This window comes from Physeter macrocephalus, chromosome 6 (genome assembly GCF_002837175.3).
Source record: "Physeter macrocephalus isolate SW-GA chromosome 6, ASM283717v5, whole genome shotgun sequence".
Lineage (NCBI taxonomy): Eukaryota > Metazoa > Chordata > Mammalia > Artiodactyla > Physeteridae > Physeter > Physeter macrocephalus.
In genome coordinates this window covers 5258678-5274051 of record NC_041219.1, presented here as the reverse complement: position 1 = coordinate 5274051, position 15374 = coordinate 5258678, and the positions used below count along the sequence as shown (strand labels likewise).

Sequence of the window (15374 nt, the reverse complement as noted above, 5' to 3'; positions counted from 1 at the left end):
GCCTTTTCATCTTGTCTATCTTTCTTTCTGTGAATGTGGTTTTTGTTCCACAGGCTGCAGGATTGTAGTTCTTCTTTCTTCTGCTGTCTGCCCTCTTGTGGATGAGGCTATCTAAGAGGCTTGTGCAAGTGTCCTGATGTGAGGGACTGGTGGTGGGTAGAGCTGACTGTTGCTCTGTTGGGCAGAGCTCAGTAAAACTTTAATCCTCTTGATTGCTGATGGGTGGGGCTGGGTTCCCTCCCTGTTGGTTGTTTGGCCTGAGGCAACCCAACACTGGAGACTACCTGGGCTCTTTGGTGGGGCTAGTGGCGGAGGGCTCACACCAAGTAATACTTTCTCTAGGAATTCCTCCTCCTGTTGCCGGACCCCCAGGTTGGGAAGCCTGAAGTGGGGCTCAGAACCTTCACTCCAGTGAGTGGACGTCTGTGGTATAAGTGTTCTCCAGTTTGTGAGTCACCCACCCAGCAGTTATGGGATTTGATTTTACTGTGATTGCGCCCCTCGTACTGTCTCATTGTGGCTTCTCCTTTGTCTTTGGATGTGGGGTATCTTTTTTGGTGAGTTCCAGTGTCTTTCTGTTGATGATTGTCCAGCAGCTAGTTGTGATTCTGGTGTTCTCACAAGAGGGAGTGAGAGCAAGTCCTTCTACTCCTCCATCTTGGTTCAGGCTATATCCCCCACGTGTTTTTTACAGTTTTTTTTTTTTTTTCTTGTGGTTGATTTCTAATCTCATACCTTGTGGTTGGAAAAGATGCTTGATATTTCAGTTTTCTCAAATTTACCAAGACTTGCTTTGTGGCCCCGCATGTGATCAGTCCTGGAGAATGTTCCTTGTGCACTTGAGAGGAATGTGTATTTTGCTGCTTTTGGATGGAATGCTCTATAAACATCAATTAAGTCCATCTGGTCTAATGTATCATTTAAGGCCTGTGTTTCCTTATTGATTTTCTGTCTGGATGATCTGTCCATTGATCAAAGTGGGGTGTTAAAGTCCCCTACTATTACTGTGTTACTGTCAATTTCTCCTTCTATGGCTTTTAGTATTTGCCTTATATATTGAGGTGCTCCTATGTTGGGTGCATATATATTTACAATTGTCATATCTTCTTCTTGGATTGCTCCCTTGATCATTATGTAGTGTCCTTCTTTGTCTCTTGTAATAGTCTTTATTTTAAAGTCTATTTTGTCTGATATGAGTATTGCTACCCCAGCTTTCTTTTGATTTCCATTTACATGGAATGCCTTTTTACATCCCCTCACTTTCAGTCTAAATGCCCTAGATCTGAAGTGCTCTTGTAGACAGCATATATATGGGTCTTGTTTTTGTATCCATTCAGCCAGTCTATGTCTTTTGGTTGGAGCATTTAATCTGTTTATGTTTAAGGTAATTATTGATATGTATGTTCTTATTGCCATTTTGTTAATTGTTTTGGATTTGTTTTTGTAGGTCTTTTTTCTTCCCTTCCTCTTTTGTTCTCTTGTGATTTGATGACTAACTTTAGCATTGTGTTTGAATGCCTTTTCCTTTTTTGTGTGTGTCTCTGTTGTAGATTTTCGGTTTGTGGTTACCATGAGGTTTTGCTATAGCAGTCTATATATAAACAAGATTGTTTTAAGTTGCCAGTCTTTTAATTTCAAATGCATTTCCTGTATCCTGCATTTTTGCTCTCTTCTCACAATTGCTGGGTTTGATATCATCATATTTGTGTGCCTATGATTTCCTACCTTTACTGTATGTTTGCCTTTACCAGTGAGTTTTTCCATTCGTAATTTTCTTGTTTCTAGTTGTGGCCTTTTCTTTTGCCCATAGAGAAGTTCCTTTAGTATTTGTTGCAAAGCTGGTCTGTTGGTGCTGAATTCTCTTAGCTTTTGCTTGTCTGTAAAGCTTTTGATTTCTCTGTTGAATCTGAATGAGAGCCTTGCTGGGTATTCTTGGTTGTAGGTTATTCCCTTTCATCACATTAAATATATCGTGCCACTCCCTTCTGGCCTGCAGAGTTTCTGCTGAGAAATCAGCTGCTAACCTTATGGGAAGTCCTTTGTATGTTATTTGTTGCTTTTAATATTTTTTCTTTGTCTTTAATTTTTTGTCAGTTTGATTACTATGTGTCTTTGTGTGTTCCTCCTTGGGTTTATCCTGCCTGGGACTCTCTGTCCTTCCTGGACTTGGGTGACTGTTTCCTTTCCCATGTTAAGGAATTTTTCAGCTGTTATCTCTTCAGATATTTTCTCAGGTCCTTTATCTCTCTCTTCTCCTTCTAGAACCCCTATAATGAGAATGTTCATGCATTTAATGTTGTCCCAGAGGTCTCTTAGACTGGCCTCATTTGTTTTCTTTCTTTTTTCTTTGTCCCACTGCAGTGAATTCCACCATTCTTTCTTCCAGGTCAGTCATCCATTCTTCTACCTGTTACTCTGCTATTGATTCCTTCTAGTGTACTTTTCATTACAGTTATTGTATCGTTCATCTCTGTTCTTTAGTTCTTCTAGGTCTTTGTTAAACATCTCTTGTATCTTCTTGATCTGTGCCTCCATTCTTTCTCTGAGATCATCTTTACTATCATTACTCTGAATTATTTTTCAGGTAGATTGCCTATCTCCCCTTCACTTAGTTGTTGTTCTGGGGTTTTATCTTGTTCCTTCATCTGGGACATATTTCTCTGCCATCTCAATTTGTCTAACTTTCTGTGATTGCAGTTTCCATTCCGTGGGCTGCAGGATTGTAGTTCTTCTTGCTTCTGCTGTCGCCACCCCCTGGTGGATGAGACTAAGAGGCTTGTGTAGGCTTCCTGGTGGGAGGGACTGGTTCCTGCCCATGGGTGGATGCAGCTGAGTCTTGTCCCTCTGGTGGGCAAGGCCGTGTCAGGGGGTGTGTTTATCAGGCAGCTGTGTGCTCAGGAAGACATTAAGCGGCCTGTCTGCTGATGGGTGGGGCTGTGTTCCTACCCTGTTGGTTATCTGGCCTGAGGCATCCCAGCACTGGAGCCTACAGGCTGTTGGGTGGGGCCAGGACTCGGTGAGAAAATGGCAGCCTCCAAGAGGGCTCCTGCCAATGAGTACTCCCCAGAACTACCACACTACCACCACCAGTGTCCTTGTCCCTGCAGTAAGCCACAGCTGCCCCCACCCCCTGCTTCTGCAGGAGACCCTCCAATACTAGCAGGTAAGTCTGGCCCAGTCTATTATGAGGTCACTGCTTTTTTCCCCTAGGTCCTGGTGCATACAAGACCCTGTGTGCACCCTCCAAGGATGGAGTTTCTGTTTCCCCCAGTACTGTGGAATCCCTGTGACCAAAACCCACTGGCCTTCAAAGACAGATTCTCTGGCGGCTCCTCCCATTGCCAGACTCCCAGGCTGGGGAGCCTAACACAGGGCTCAGAACTTTCACTCCTGTGGGAGAACTTCTGTTTCCAGCTTTTGGGTCACCCAGCTGGCATGTATGGGATTTGATTTTATTGAAATTGCACCCGCTCCTACGGTCTTGTTGTGGCTTCTTCTTCGTCTTTGGGTGTAGGGTATATCTTTTTTGGTAGGTTTCAGCATTTTTTTGGTCAATGGTTGTACAGCAGTTAGTTGTGATTTTGGTGTTTCCATAAGAAGTGGTGAGCTCACCTTCTACTCCGCCATCTTGTCTCCTCTCAAGTAACAGTGAATTTAAATGTACAGTTCTGGAGGTTAGAAGTTCAAAACCAGTCTCACTGGGCTAAAGTCCAGGTGTTGGCAGGGCTGGTTTCTTCTGGAGGCTCTTGAAACATCTAGCTTTGAAAATGATGGGGCTCACGTCCATGAGACCCAGAAGGCTATAGCAAACTGAGAAACAGTTCTTAAAGACTTACCTGGCTACCTGCCAGGATCCAGCACTAAGGCAGCTGACTGAAAAGTGCCCAGTCTTTCTGTGAAAGAGGCATATCTGCTTGTCTGAAAGTTTCAGTCTGAGGGGCAGTCATCTAATTTAACATACACCTAGGAGCCAACGGAAATACTCTCCAAAGATGGATGCTTGTGACTGCCATCTTTGCCCTGTCCCTCCACCTGCCTCCAGGATCCTGGTATCTCCTGGAGAAGAGTTTGTGCACTTGTCTGGTGCACTGTTTTCTGCAGTTGCCACCCAGGGGCTACCCCTTGATTTCCTGGTTCTGTTGGCCAGCAGGTCTTGTGTTCAGAAATCCCACAGAACTGTAACAGAGAAGGAGTTCTTAACCAGCTACACTCAGGGAACAGTGGAGAGGCAGCAGACTGAAAACCCAGTCTTCCTGTGAAAGAGGACTATTAGTTTATCTTCATAGTTGTGGCCTGAGGAGCAGGATTCTAATTAAATACACATCTAGCGGCTGACTACAATCATTCATCAGAGGCCACTGGGCACCATCTTCACTCTCAACCTATGCCCTACCCCAGATCACCAGTGTCTCCAAGAAAGGAGCCTGTGTACCCATCTGGCCCCTTGGATTTTTTGGCTACTGCCCAGAGAACACATCCCTTGATAGCCTGGCTCTGTTGGCCAGCAGGGCTTGTGTTCATGAGTTCAAAGAGATGAACAAAGCAAACAAAGAAATGGTTCTTAACTGGCTGTCAGTCACCCCAGGGCTCAGTGCAGAGGGAGTAGACAGAAACACCCATCTTCCAGTCTTCCCCCGAAAGAGGTATATTTGTGTACTTTCAAAGCTGTGGGTTTGGCTCCTGATCTGCCTGAACCTTTGTGCTGACTGAGATACTCCCCTTTGGGACACTGACAGGTCTTGGCACACCCTCAACTACTGGAGCCATTAAGACTAAAGTAAGCTGCTTGGATAATCATAAAAGTTTGAGAGAAAACCCAGAGCTGGGGCAGGGTTGAACAGTAAGTTCACCTCTTACACAAAGCCACTCCTTCAAGACTGGAAAAGATGGTTGTTTTATATAATGCATAGAAACCAACACAGAGAGTCAGCACAGAGGAATATGTTCCAAATGAAAGAACAAGGTAAAACCCCAGAAAAGAGCTTAATGAAATAGAGGTAGGTGATTTACCTGATAAAGAGTTCAAAATAACGGTCATAAAGATACTCACTGAGCTCAGTAGAACTATGCATGAACGAAACGAGAATTTCAGGGCTTCCCTGGTGGCGCAGTGGTTGAGTCCGCCTGCCGATGCAGGGCACATGGGTTTGTGCCCCAGTCCAGGAAGATCCCACATGCTGTGGAGCGGCTAGGCCCATAAGCCATGGCTGCCGAGCCTGCGCGTCTGGAGCCTGTGCTCTGCAACGGGAGAGGCCACAACAGTGAGAGGCCTGCATGCTGCAAAAAAAAAAAAAAAAAAAAAAAAAAAAAGAATTTCAACAAACAGAAAGAAAATATAAGGAAGTACCAAATAAAAGTCATAGAGCTGAAAAATATAGTAGAGGAGTTCAACAACAGACTAGATGAGGCAGAAGAAAGGACACGTGAACCCAAAGACAGGACAATGGAATTCATCCAATCAGAGCAGCAAAAAGAAAAAGAATGAAAAAGAGTGAAGATGGCTTAAAGAACTTATGGAACAACATCAAGCAGACAAACATTTGCATTATAGGGGTCCCAGAAGGAGGAGAGAGAGAAAAAGGGATATAAAACTTATTTGAAGGAAAAATGGCTGAAAAGTTCCCTAATCTGGGGAAGGAAGCAGACATCCAGATCCAGGAAGCCTGGAGAGTTCCAAATAAGATGAACCGAAAGAGACCCACATCAACACACATTGTAAGTCAAGTATCAAGAGTTAAAGACAAGTAGAGATATCACCTTACCCCTGTTAGAAAGGCTACTGTCAAAAAAGACAAGAAGCAACAAGTGTTGGCAAGGATGTGGAGAAAAGGGAACCCTTGTGCACTGTTGATGGAATGTAAATTGGTGCAGCACTACAGAAAACAGTATGGAGATTCTAAGAAAAATTAAAAATAGAACTACCCTATGATCCAGTAATTCTACTTCTGGGTATTTATCCAAAAGAAATGAGAACATTAACTTGAAAAGATATCTGCACCCGCCATGTTCACTGCAGCATTATTTATAATAGCTGAGACACAGAAGCAACTTAATTGGATGGATGAATAAAGAAAATGTGGTATATTTATACAATGGAATACTATTCTGCCATAAGAAGAAATCTTGCCATTTGTGACAATATGGACAGACACTGAGGGCATTATACTAAGTGAAATATCAATAAATCAGAGAAAGACAAATAGCTTATGATGTCACTTATATGTGGAATCTTTAAAAAAAAAAAACCAACTCATGATACAGAGAATAGATTGGTAGTTGGCAGAGGCAGGGGGTGGGGAAAAATAGGTGAAGGCAGTCAAAAAGTACAAACTTCCAGTTATAGAATAAATAAGTCCTGGGGATGTAATGTACAGCATGGTAAATATAGTTAAATACTGTACTGTATATTTGAAATTAGCTAAATCTTAAAAGTTTTCATCACAAGAAAAAAAAATGTGTATGTTAACTGGGCATATTGTGGTGACTGTTTCACAATACATATATTAAATCATTATGGTGTACACCTGAAACTAATATGTTATATTTTTATTATATCTCAATTTTTTTAAAGTTTGCCATCCCTTCTGAAACACTCGATTAACTCAAAACAGCTAATAAATATTGGGCATATTTTTCTTAAATAATTACAATAATTTTTTTTCATATGCCATAAAATGTGGTATTAACATTTAATTATCTTTTTGTCTTGCAGGTGTAAAGGGTCAAATTTTTGATCAGAATGGGACTCCATTACCCAATGTAACTGTAGAAGTCCAAGACAGAAAACATGTCTGCCCCTATAGAACCAACAAATTTGGAGAGTATTACCTCCTTCTCTTGCCTGGGTTCTATGTAATAGAGGTAAGTATACAATATTAACTATTGTTATTAAAATATTATAGAACTCACAATACTTACTTACCTAGAAAGAATCTAAAATAAGTCTGGAAAGTCCAAAAGTAGATACGTCAGGACAGAATAAAAGGCCAACTTGCATTTAGCAGGGAGTGGGTGAGGTGGCAATAATAGGAACAAACTCAGAAAATCATGTTTTTTCCCCAACTGGCAATTTTTTTAATAGAAGCCAAATCCCATTTCGGGTGGTACCTTTTATGATAAAAAATGGAACAAACCTTATTAAGAATAAATAATGTGGGGTGGTGGGATGAATTGGGAGATTGGGATTAACATATATACACTACTATGTATAACATAGATAACTAATGGGGGTTGGATGAATTGGGAGATTGGGATTGAGATATATACACTATTGATACTATGTATAAAATAGATAACTAATGAGAACCTACTGTATAGCACAGGGAACTCTACTCAGTGCTCTGTGGTGTCCTAAATGGGAAGGAAATCCAAAAAGGAGGGGATATATACATACATAGAGCTGATTCATTTTTCTGTACAGCAGAAACTAACACAACATTGTAAAGCAACTATACTCCAATAAAAATTTAAAAACAAAAACAAAAAAACAATGTGGCCACAGTTCTTCCAAGCTTCATGGAATACCAGTTTAACATCTGTTCCGTGAACCATAACTTCTACTATTAAAAATTGATTGCGACACAAGTTCCTTAGAATTCACTATAAATAAAATTTGATCCACAAAGTTTACCACTATATTAAGTGATACATATTTTGCAGCCCGCTCATAAGCAAACGATGGTGAGTTTTCCAATCAATGCAAGTAAAATTCCAGATTTTAATCTTATTAAGATGCATGTTTCTAAGGCTTTTCTTCCTCTAAGGACGCATGGACTAGTTTGAGGCTGAGTGGGTTTATGTGAATGAACTAAATGAATAAGTATCTGATTTATTTGGCCAGATTATGACTCTTCCTCTTTGATGTGACTTTATCTAAGAATGTCAAGATTCATCTAGTTTGCTTAGTGGGTCTAATGCCAGCCATAGTAGTCATTCCGTATAGAGCTACTCCTGAGAGAAGGAAGGTAGTCATCTATTCTGTAGTAAAAACTGGCTTTGTAGTTGTTTCATTTTTAGGACATAATAAAGGGCATGGTTTTCAGTTCATAAAACTCTGTAGGATTAAAAACCCCTGCTCCATAGGTTATCGCCAAAGTACCCAGCACTTTGAGTGAGTGGCTCATGCTTTTCTTGAGTATCTTTCCTCCTACCAAGAACATGAATAGAGCCGGAAAGACCTCAACTCACTATGAATCTTTGCCTAAAAAGACCTTGTATTTTCCTGTTATTTACTGTGACATTTTCATTCTGTGAAAAAAAAGGGTTTTCCTTGTAGTGAATCTATCAATAAACTGTTTTTATGCAATCCCATAAATAAGCCACATCTTGGATATATGTATAACAGATTCACTTTGCTATACACTTGAAACTAACAATTTGTAAATTAACTATACTCCAATAAAAAATTTTTAAAATAAGCCACATATCTATAGAATAAAGTTATGAATTGTTCATTTCCAATTAGACTAACACAGCACAAGTTGGCTTTAGTTACTAGCTCTAGGACAAAAGCAGAAGGTAAGACTCTGGAAGCTGAAATGAATGGCTAAAATACATGCCAATTAGTGGTTATGTAAATGTTATTCCCTATTCTTTTCCCTCTCTACCATATATAATAAAAGCATTTCTCAGTAGCAATAGTCTATAGTTAGTTTAGCATATGTCATTATTTTCCTGATCATTTCCTCCACCAAAAAGATAAATCTAGCTGAAGATTCAGACTCATGGACAAAACCAGGTAAAATCAAAGCTGTTTAAAGAAGCAATAACATATGTACACTTAGATCAGCTGCAAGGAAAATGGAATAAATTGAGAAAAAAATTCCACTTATAAATAATCTTGACACAGAATCAGGATATTAAGTACAGACTTGAGACAAAGAGAAACAGTCAACTCTTTACCTTTGCGCTCCATGAAAACGATGGGGACAGAAATCAGTCTATTGCTTCTGACTTACATCTCCAGATAAAGGAACTGTCCTTATTTCACTTTGTAATTCTCAGCCAACAGCATTAACAACTGTGGTCCATACCAGTAGGCACTTGGTAACTCATTCACCGAGCACAGGACTGAAGCTGTTTCTAGCCCGGGGAGACCTGGCAGGTTGTTACATGTGTTTCATAAAGGCTGCATTTTAGTGGTGGATATCAGTGTTTTTCACTGTTGGCACTACAAAACATCTGAAATCACTCAGATAACTTTCTTGTTTCCTCTCAGGTTACAGTCCCTGGACACGATCCACATCTCACAAAGGTGACTATTCCCCCAAAATCCCAGAACTTCAGTGCTCTTAAAAAGGATATTTTACTTCCATTCAGAGGGCAATTGGATCATATCCCAGAATCAGATCCTTTATGTCCTATAATTCCTCTCTACAGAGATTTGCAAGGCCACTCAGCTGCAACAAAGCCCAGTCTGTTCTTATTTTTAGTGACTCTTTTTCACATATTGTTCAAATAAAGCAAAATGTGAAACTCAACCCCCATCACCACCTGGAATCAGGGCTTACTCATGCCAGGTTACTGCAACTCTAACTCCCTCTGTGGAACCTTGACTGGATAAACTCCACGGTCCTTCCCTAAGAAGAGAAATGTTTGTTTCCAAATCCTGCAACAAGCAACGTATGGTGATAATGAAAGGAATGATTTAGTCTTAATGATGGAAGACACCTACCCATCAAGTACTGCTCACTTACACTTAATCTTGAAGTAGTCTTAGAAATTTGTAAGAAGTTAAACTTGAGAAGCATGAAAGAAGTTCCTGCAAGAAAAAAAAGGAGGTAATTTTGTATACAGAGAGCCATTTGAATATAAGCAATGAAGATGAACATTTATTGATCACCTACTATATACAAGACCTTGCCATGTGTACTATATGTGAAGAGGTAGTGCCATATATAATTTTCAGTGCAGGGAAAAATGATGATAAGACTGGGAATATTAAGTTTTGCCAACGTTCTAAGGAAATATGAGCGAAAACAAGCAACCACGTCTCAGTGGCCCAAGAAAATATGGACCTGATGGGATGACAAATTTGTCTACAGAGCCCTGAAATAATAGGTCAATTAAGGTAAGGGTCCCTGCCTTTCTGCAGCCAGATGCCACAGTCTTCTGTTATGCTGATGACCCCCAAATGCCTGAGCTTCAGACTCAGGTCTGACTGCCCACTGGACACATCTACCTGGATGTGACCCATAGATACCTCAAACTCATCATGTTGAAAAATTGAACATACTTCTCTCCCCAGAGCTGCTCTTCCTCCTGCATTCTCTGTCTCAGTTACTGATAGCACCAAACTAGAAACCTGGGAGTCACCCTTGATACCTCCTCCTCCTCCTCCATCCCATCTATTCAGTCAGTCACTAAAGATTGATGTTATTTGTATGTGTTGATTGATTCTACCCTCTCTTCATGGCTACTAACACCACCAGGTTTAGGCCATCATAGCTCACCTGTACCACGGCAACTGGTCTCTCTCTTGCTTCCAGCTCTCTCCTCTTCAAATCCAACCTCCACACAGCACTGGGGAAAGGGGTCTATTTAAAACAAAAATCAGCAATCAACTGCTTGTAGTTCCTACACACATAACACGCTGTGTGTCCCCTGTGTCTGCAATGCCATTCTGACCCACTACATTTTCTTTCCCACTCCTCCTTTAAAACCCAGTTCAGGTGGTTTAATGGGTACAGAGTTTCTGTTTGTCATGATGAGAAAGTTCTGGAAATAGTGATGATGGTTGTACAACATTGTGAAGTATTTAATGCCACTGAATTGTATACTCAAAACTGGTTAAAATTGTAAATTTTATGTTATGTATATTATACCACAACAAAAAAAGAGGATAGTGACTATTAAATATTAAAATAATGCTTCATTAGGTGCTTCGTAATAATGTACTCTACAAAGTGAAAGCTCCAAGGCATACATGCTGTGTAAATTACATATCTTACTTAGGTGAAACTCCAACAGAAACAAAGACTAGTCTGTTAAAGAGTAAACAAGTAAAATATAAAGATCAATGATGATTCCCTTAAAAAAAAAAAAGTTCAGGTATCAACTCCTCTGGGAAACCTTTGCTGACCATTGTCCCATTCCACTCAGTTTCACCCCCTCCCAGTCAATCTGGGGGCCCTGCCTCTTTGCTCCTCAAATTAAACAGGTTACCTCTGTTGTGGGATTTATAACACTGCATTATACGCTTCTATTTCCATGAGTGATTTTCTCTGGCAGAGTGTGAGGTCTCTGAGACCAGGGTCTATTTAATTTGTTTGAAAAACTTATTCTAAATCCTATCACATGGTGAGACCTGAATGAATGAACCAAGTGCTCCAGCAAACTGCTGCTCTTAAAACATTATATGCAAGAATTAATTAGGGGAGGTGGGGATATCAAACAAACAGCAGACCAGCAACTCTGGGGAGCAGGTTTCTGAGTGCTGTGTATTGCTCATGAAAGCGAGTTGCCTTGGCTCTTATTTTAAATTGAAAGTCCTATAGGGTCTGGAAACAGAAACTATACTGGGCTTGGTACCTGCTTGAGACCCACAAATGAAAGGGAGATACATGGGCATTGAGGAGCTATTCCTATGCCAGTTTATTCTGCATGCACCAAATCATACATGTGAATATCAGCAATATTTGTAGACCTCTTTTAAATCTGGTAATAACCTAAATATCTTGATTGATAGTTTTTATTTAAATAAGTGGTAATTTATTATATACTTGAAAGTATATATTAATATAATATTGCAGAAAATGATTTTGGTAATATTACAGATAAAAGTATACAAAACTCAACTTGATTTACCATCAAGTCCTAAACAATTTTCAGTCAGGCATTCTGAGTTCTAACTTTTCCTTTTCTAAGATAGCAATTCTGAAGGGACATGAACCAAAATCTGATTTGGTTCATGAGCCTTAATGTAAATTTCTGAAGGAAATAATGCTTTTAAAATCAGAAATTTTATCAGAATCAAACTTAAAACCATTTAGAGACAAGCAAAACAATTTAGAAAATTTCCAAACCAAACATAAACCAAACCTGAATTTAGTTCAGAGCAGGTTTGGGGTTTATTTTGCAGTGACAGCTCTGTGCTTGAAAGTGAAGTTTGCTAAAAGGATTTAGTATGGTAGAATCCCAGCTACACCCTCCACTCATCAAGTGACGTGTTCAAGAGAAAAAACGACCATGGAATTCTGACTACAGTGAGACCAGATCCCCAACACCTTTCCTACTGTTCTCCACCCTCTTAGGCTGCTGATTATGCTCCCTGGGTTCTAAGTTCAGGTGTAATTACTTTTACAGAGAAACCAACATAGTAAAAGATTTTCAACATAGGCGAAAAGAAGATAGCATGTATAATAAAATGATAATTAGGAGGCAGGAGCCCTGTGATTCAACCCACCACAGTTCAGTTTCCTTACCTGTAAAATGAAGGTCTCTGCTTGACTGTGATTCTATGACTATCAGTAGCAGCGGTGTAAGATGCCACACTCTGGTGCCAGTTTTGGGTACCTGCCCAGGTGGAGGAAGGATAATTAACACTCAAGAGGCATAAATATTTTGAAGGCAGTATAACTGATTAGAGACCAATAAACAGAATTGGTCTGAAAGCTGAAACATTGGCTAGCTAGAATGACCACTTAATAATATTTAAGGAAATGTTCATGAAATAACACAGCTTTTACCCATGTACCTCCTCAAATTATAATAAATGTTAACATGAATGAATTTAAATGGTGGGCAGTATTTTAGAGAAATGTTAAGTCTCTGCAGGTAGCTATCAGTGTTGATTTTGGTGCTTAATTTATCACGGACTTGAGCTGTTGGATGTATCAGAAATGTTAAAAAGCCTCTTCTCAATATTTCTGAAAGTCTAAGAAATCAACATTTTTGTTCTAGAAGCAAATTTGCATTTGTAATATTTCTTAAAATGGTATGACAGGTTAGCTCTACCTTTAGAAAGTAAAAATATCTTTTCCTAGGGAATCTAGAAAAATGAGAATAGCATATTGTCTCACTGTGACAGGGGAAGTTGCTTATTGAGAAATTTGGTTCTTATTCTACATGGTGACAATACAATTGATGCCTATGTCATGACAGCTTTAGATTGGCGGGAAGGGGAGAAAATTATGATGGTCAAAGTAAAAAAAAGTTCACAGCACCTAAAGTAGAAATTTGGGGAAACAGTCTAACTTCATTACAGACTTTACATTGTATCACTGATAAGCAGATATTGTACTGTATTGCTCACAAACCATTTTATCATACTTCAGCATATGAACTCCATAGCCTTTTATAGATGTTGCGTAAGCTGATTTTATAAGTTTTCTCAGTGACTTTCTTTTGTACTATAATTAAAAACTTAAAATGTACAAATTGTCTAAGACTAAAAAGTGTTATTGGGCAGGGGCCAAGACTACCTCTGAATTCAGTAAAATCAGAATATTTCTGATTCTCAATAAAGAATTAATATTTCTGTAAACAACAAATGCTGTTTCTTTCCATTACATTACTTTGAAAACAAATACACCAGTGTACAAAGTCCACATACCAGAGAGAACTGATTGCCATCAAATAAAGACCAAATCTAATGACCTTTTATGAGGCAATAATATTGCAATAATTCTTCAAAGCCCAGAGAGTCCTTCCAGAACAGTTTATATGATATATACCCATCCAAATTACTTTGTGCCATGGGGGAGATAATGGATGAAGTGTGCCTACTGGCACAAAAAACAAACACTAAAAAAATCACACAAAAAACACATACCACAAACACACACACACACACAAAATCTTTGGAAAATTCCCAGTGCACACTGTAAAGGGTCTGAGAAATCAAGCAGGAAAGAAATGGATTCCCCAAACAGACTCAGCCATGGAACCATTTTCTTAAATAATTTAGCCTAGTACCATCTCTTTGAACTTATATATCTAGAAATTTTGGAAGATGCTGGTATAGGGAGGGGTCTTTTGTCTTGAATAATATTTTATTGATTTCAAAGTGCTTTTTTTTTTTTTTTTTTTTTGGCGGTATGCGGGCCTCTCACTGTTGTGGCCTCTCCCGTTGTGGAGCACAGGCTCCGGACGCGCAGGCTCAGCGGCCATGGCTCACGGGCCCAGCCGCTCCGCAGCATGTGGGATCTTCCCGGACCGGGGCACGAACCTGTGTCCCCTGCATCGGCAGGCGGACTCTCAACCACTGCGCCACCAGGGAAGGCCTCAAAGTGCTTTTGAATCACAGAATAATAAAAAAATTTGCCTCTTCTAGGAATTGGATAACTAACAGCCCTAACCCTCATCCCTTCATCGATGCAACCTCTTAACATCGAATTTCTAGTCATAGGACAGAGAGGTTGGGCTCAAGTGTATGTCTGCCCCCTGAAACATGCTAAACAAATAATAGTTTAAATAAGACAAGTCTGAGTAGGAACTGACTAATTTACAGGTACCAATTTCTAAAAAGTGACAAATGTCTCAATTTTGAAAATGAATTGGGGCCAGTTTTTCTATTTTCAAAAGAGAATTCATTATATAGGACTGCCTTTAGCAGGAGTTTCCTGGTATATCTTAGCTAGACTTTGATACTTTTTTAAAAAAATTTTTTGGCCGCACCACGCGGCATATGGGATCTTAGTTCCCCAGCCAGGGATCGAATTCACACCCCCTGCAGTGGAAGCGCGGAGTCTTAACCACTGGACCGCCAGGGAAGTCCCTAGACGTTGATACTTAAATTTGCAGCTCCTTATAGCATTTATTACTCCCTACACCACCGTCCAAAGCAAAGTACAAATGAACTAAATTTTAAACTATTAGACATAGAGGGGGAAAAAAGTAAAAGAAGATAAACTGTAAAAAGGATTAGTCAGCTTTTTGCTTGGTAGTATGTTTTCGTTTTTTCCTACTTCATTTTTGAAATTTTCTACTAACTACTTTTAGAATGAAAGAAAAGCAACTGATTTAAAAAATGGAACCTCAAATTTCAGAAGCACCAGCGCACACAATTGCTACACTTTCTTACATATTCATTGAAATTTCCAGGTCTTAAAATAATAGTTTATTAACTTAGCTCAGTTAATTAAACTTTTCCCTAATTGATCAAGAACATGTTCTTCAACACTAACACATAGTATTTTTACACAGTGTTTGTCTCATGAAGCCCTGAAGGGTGAATAGTGAAGGATTTCAGGACCAAAATGTGTAACAACTCCCATTATTTCTTTGCTTTCTAGCCCAGCAATCTGTCTTCCAGGAGTATTCTGTACTTACTGTTAGGAATCTACCTACCAGTAGTTAGGAGCTGGCGGTTGCCTTCCGAGAACTCCCAATGCGGTGCTTCCACCTGGTGGTTAAAGTGCTTAACTACAGAGACC

General features: G+C 39.6%; 1 protein-coding gene across 3 annotated transcripts in view; it reads left to right on the top strand.

Moving 5' to 3' along the window:
• The window catches only part of CPM (carboxypeptidase M), a 92473-nt gene extending 78515 nt beyond the window's left edge, over positions 1-13958 (top strand). For 2 of the 3 annotated variants that reach the window (XM_055085191.1, XM_024122890.3), the window contains exons 8-9: positions 6713-6861; positions 9218-13958. In XM_055085191.1, the coding sequence (XP_054941166.1) occupies positions 6713-6861; positions 9218-9460 (392 nt within the window). In that variant the 3' untranslated portion in view covers positions 9461-13958. The remainder of the gene's footprint in view (positions 1-6712; positions 6862-9217) is intronic. The other variant, XM_055085190.1, reaches the window with a different exon arrangement.
• The last annotated feature ends 1416 nt before the right edge of the window (positions 13959-15374 follow it).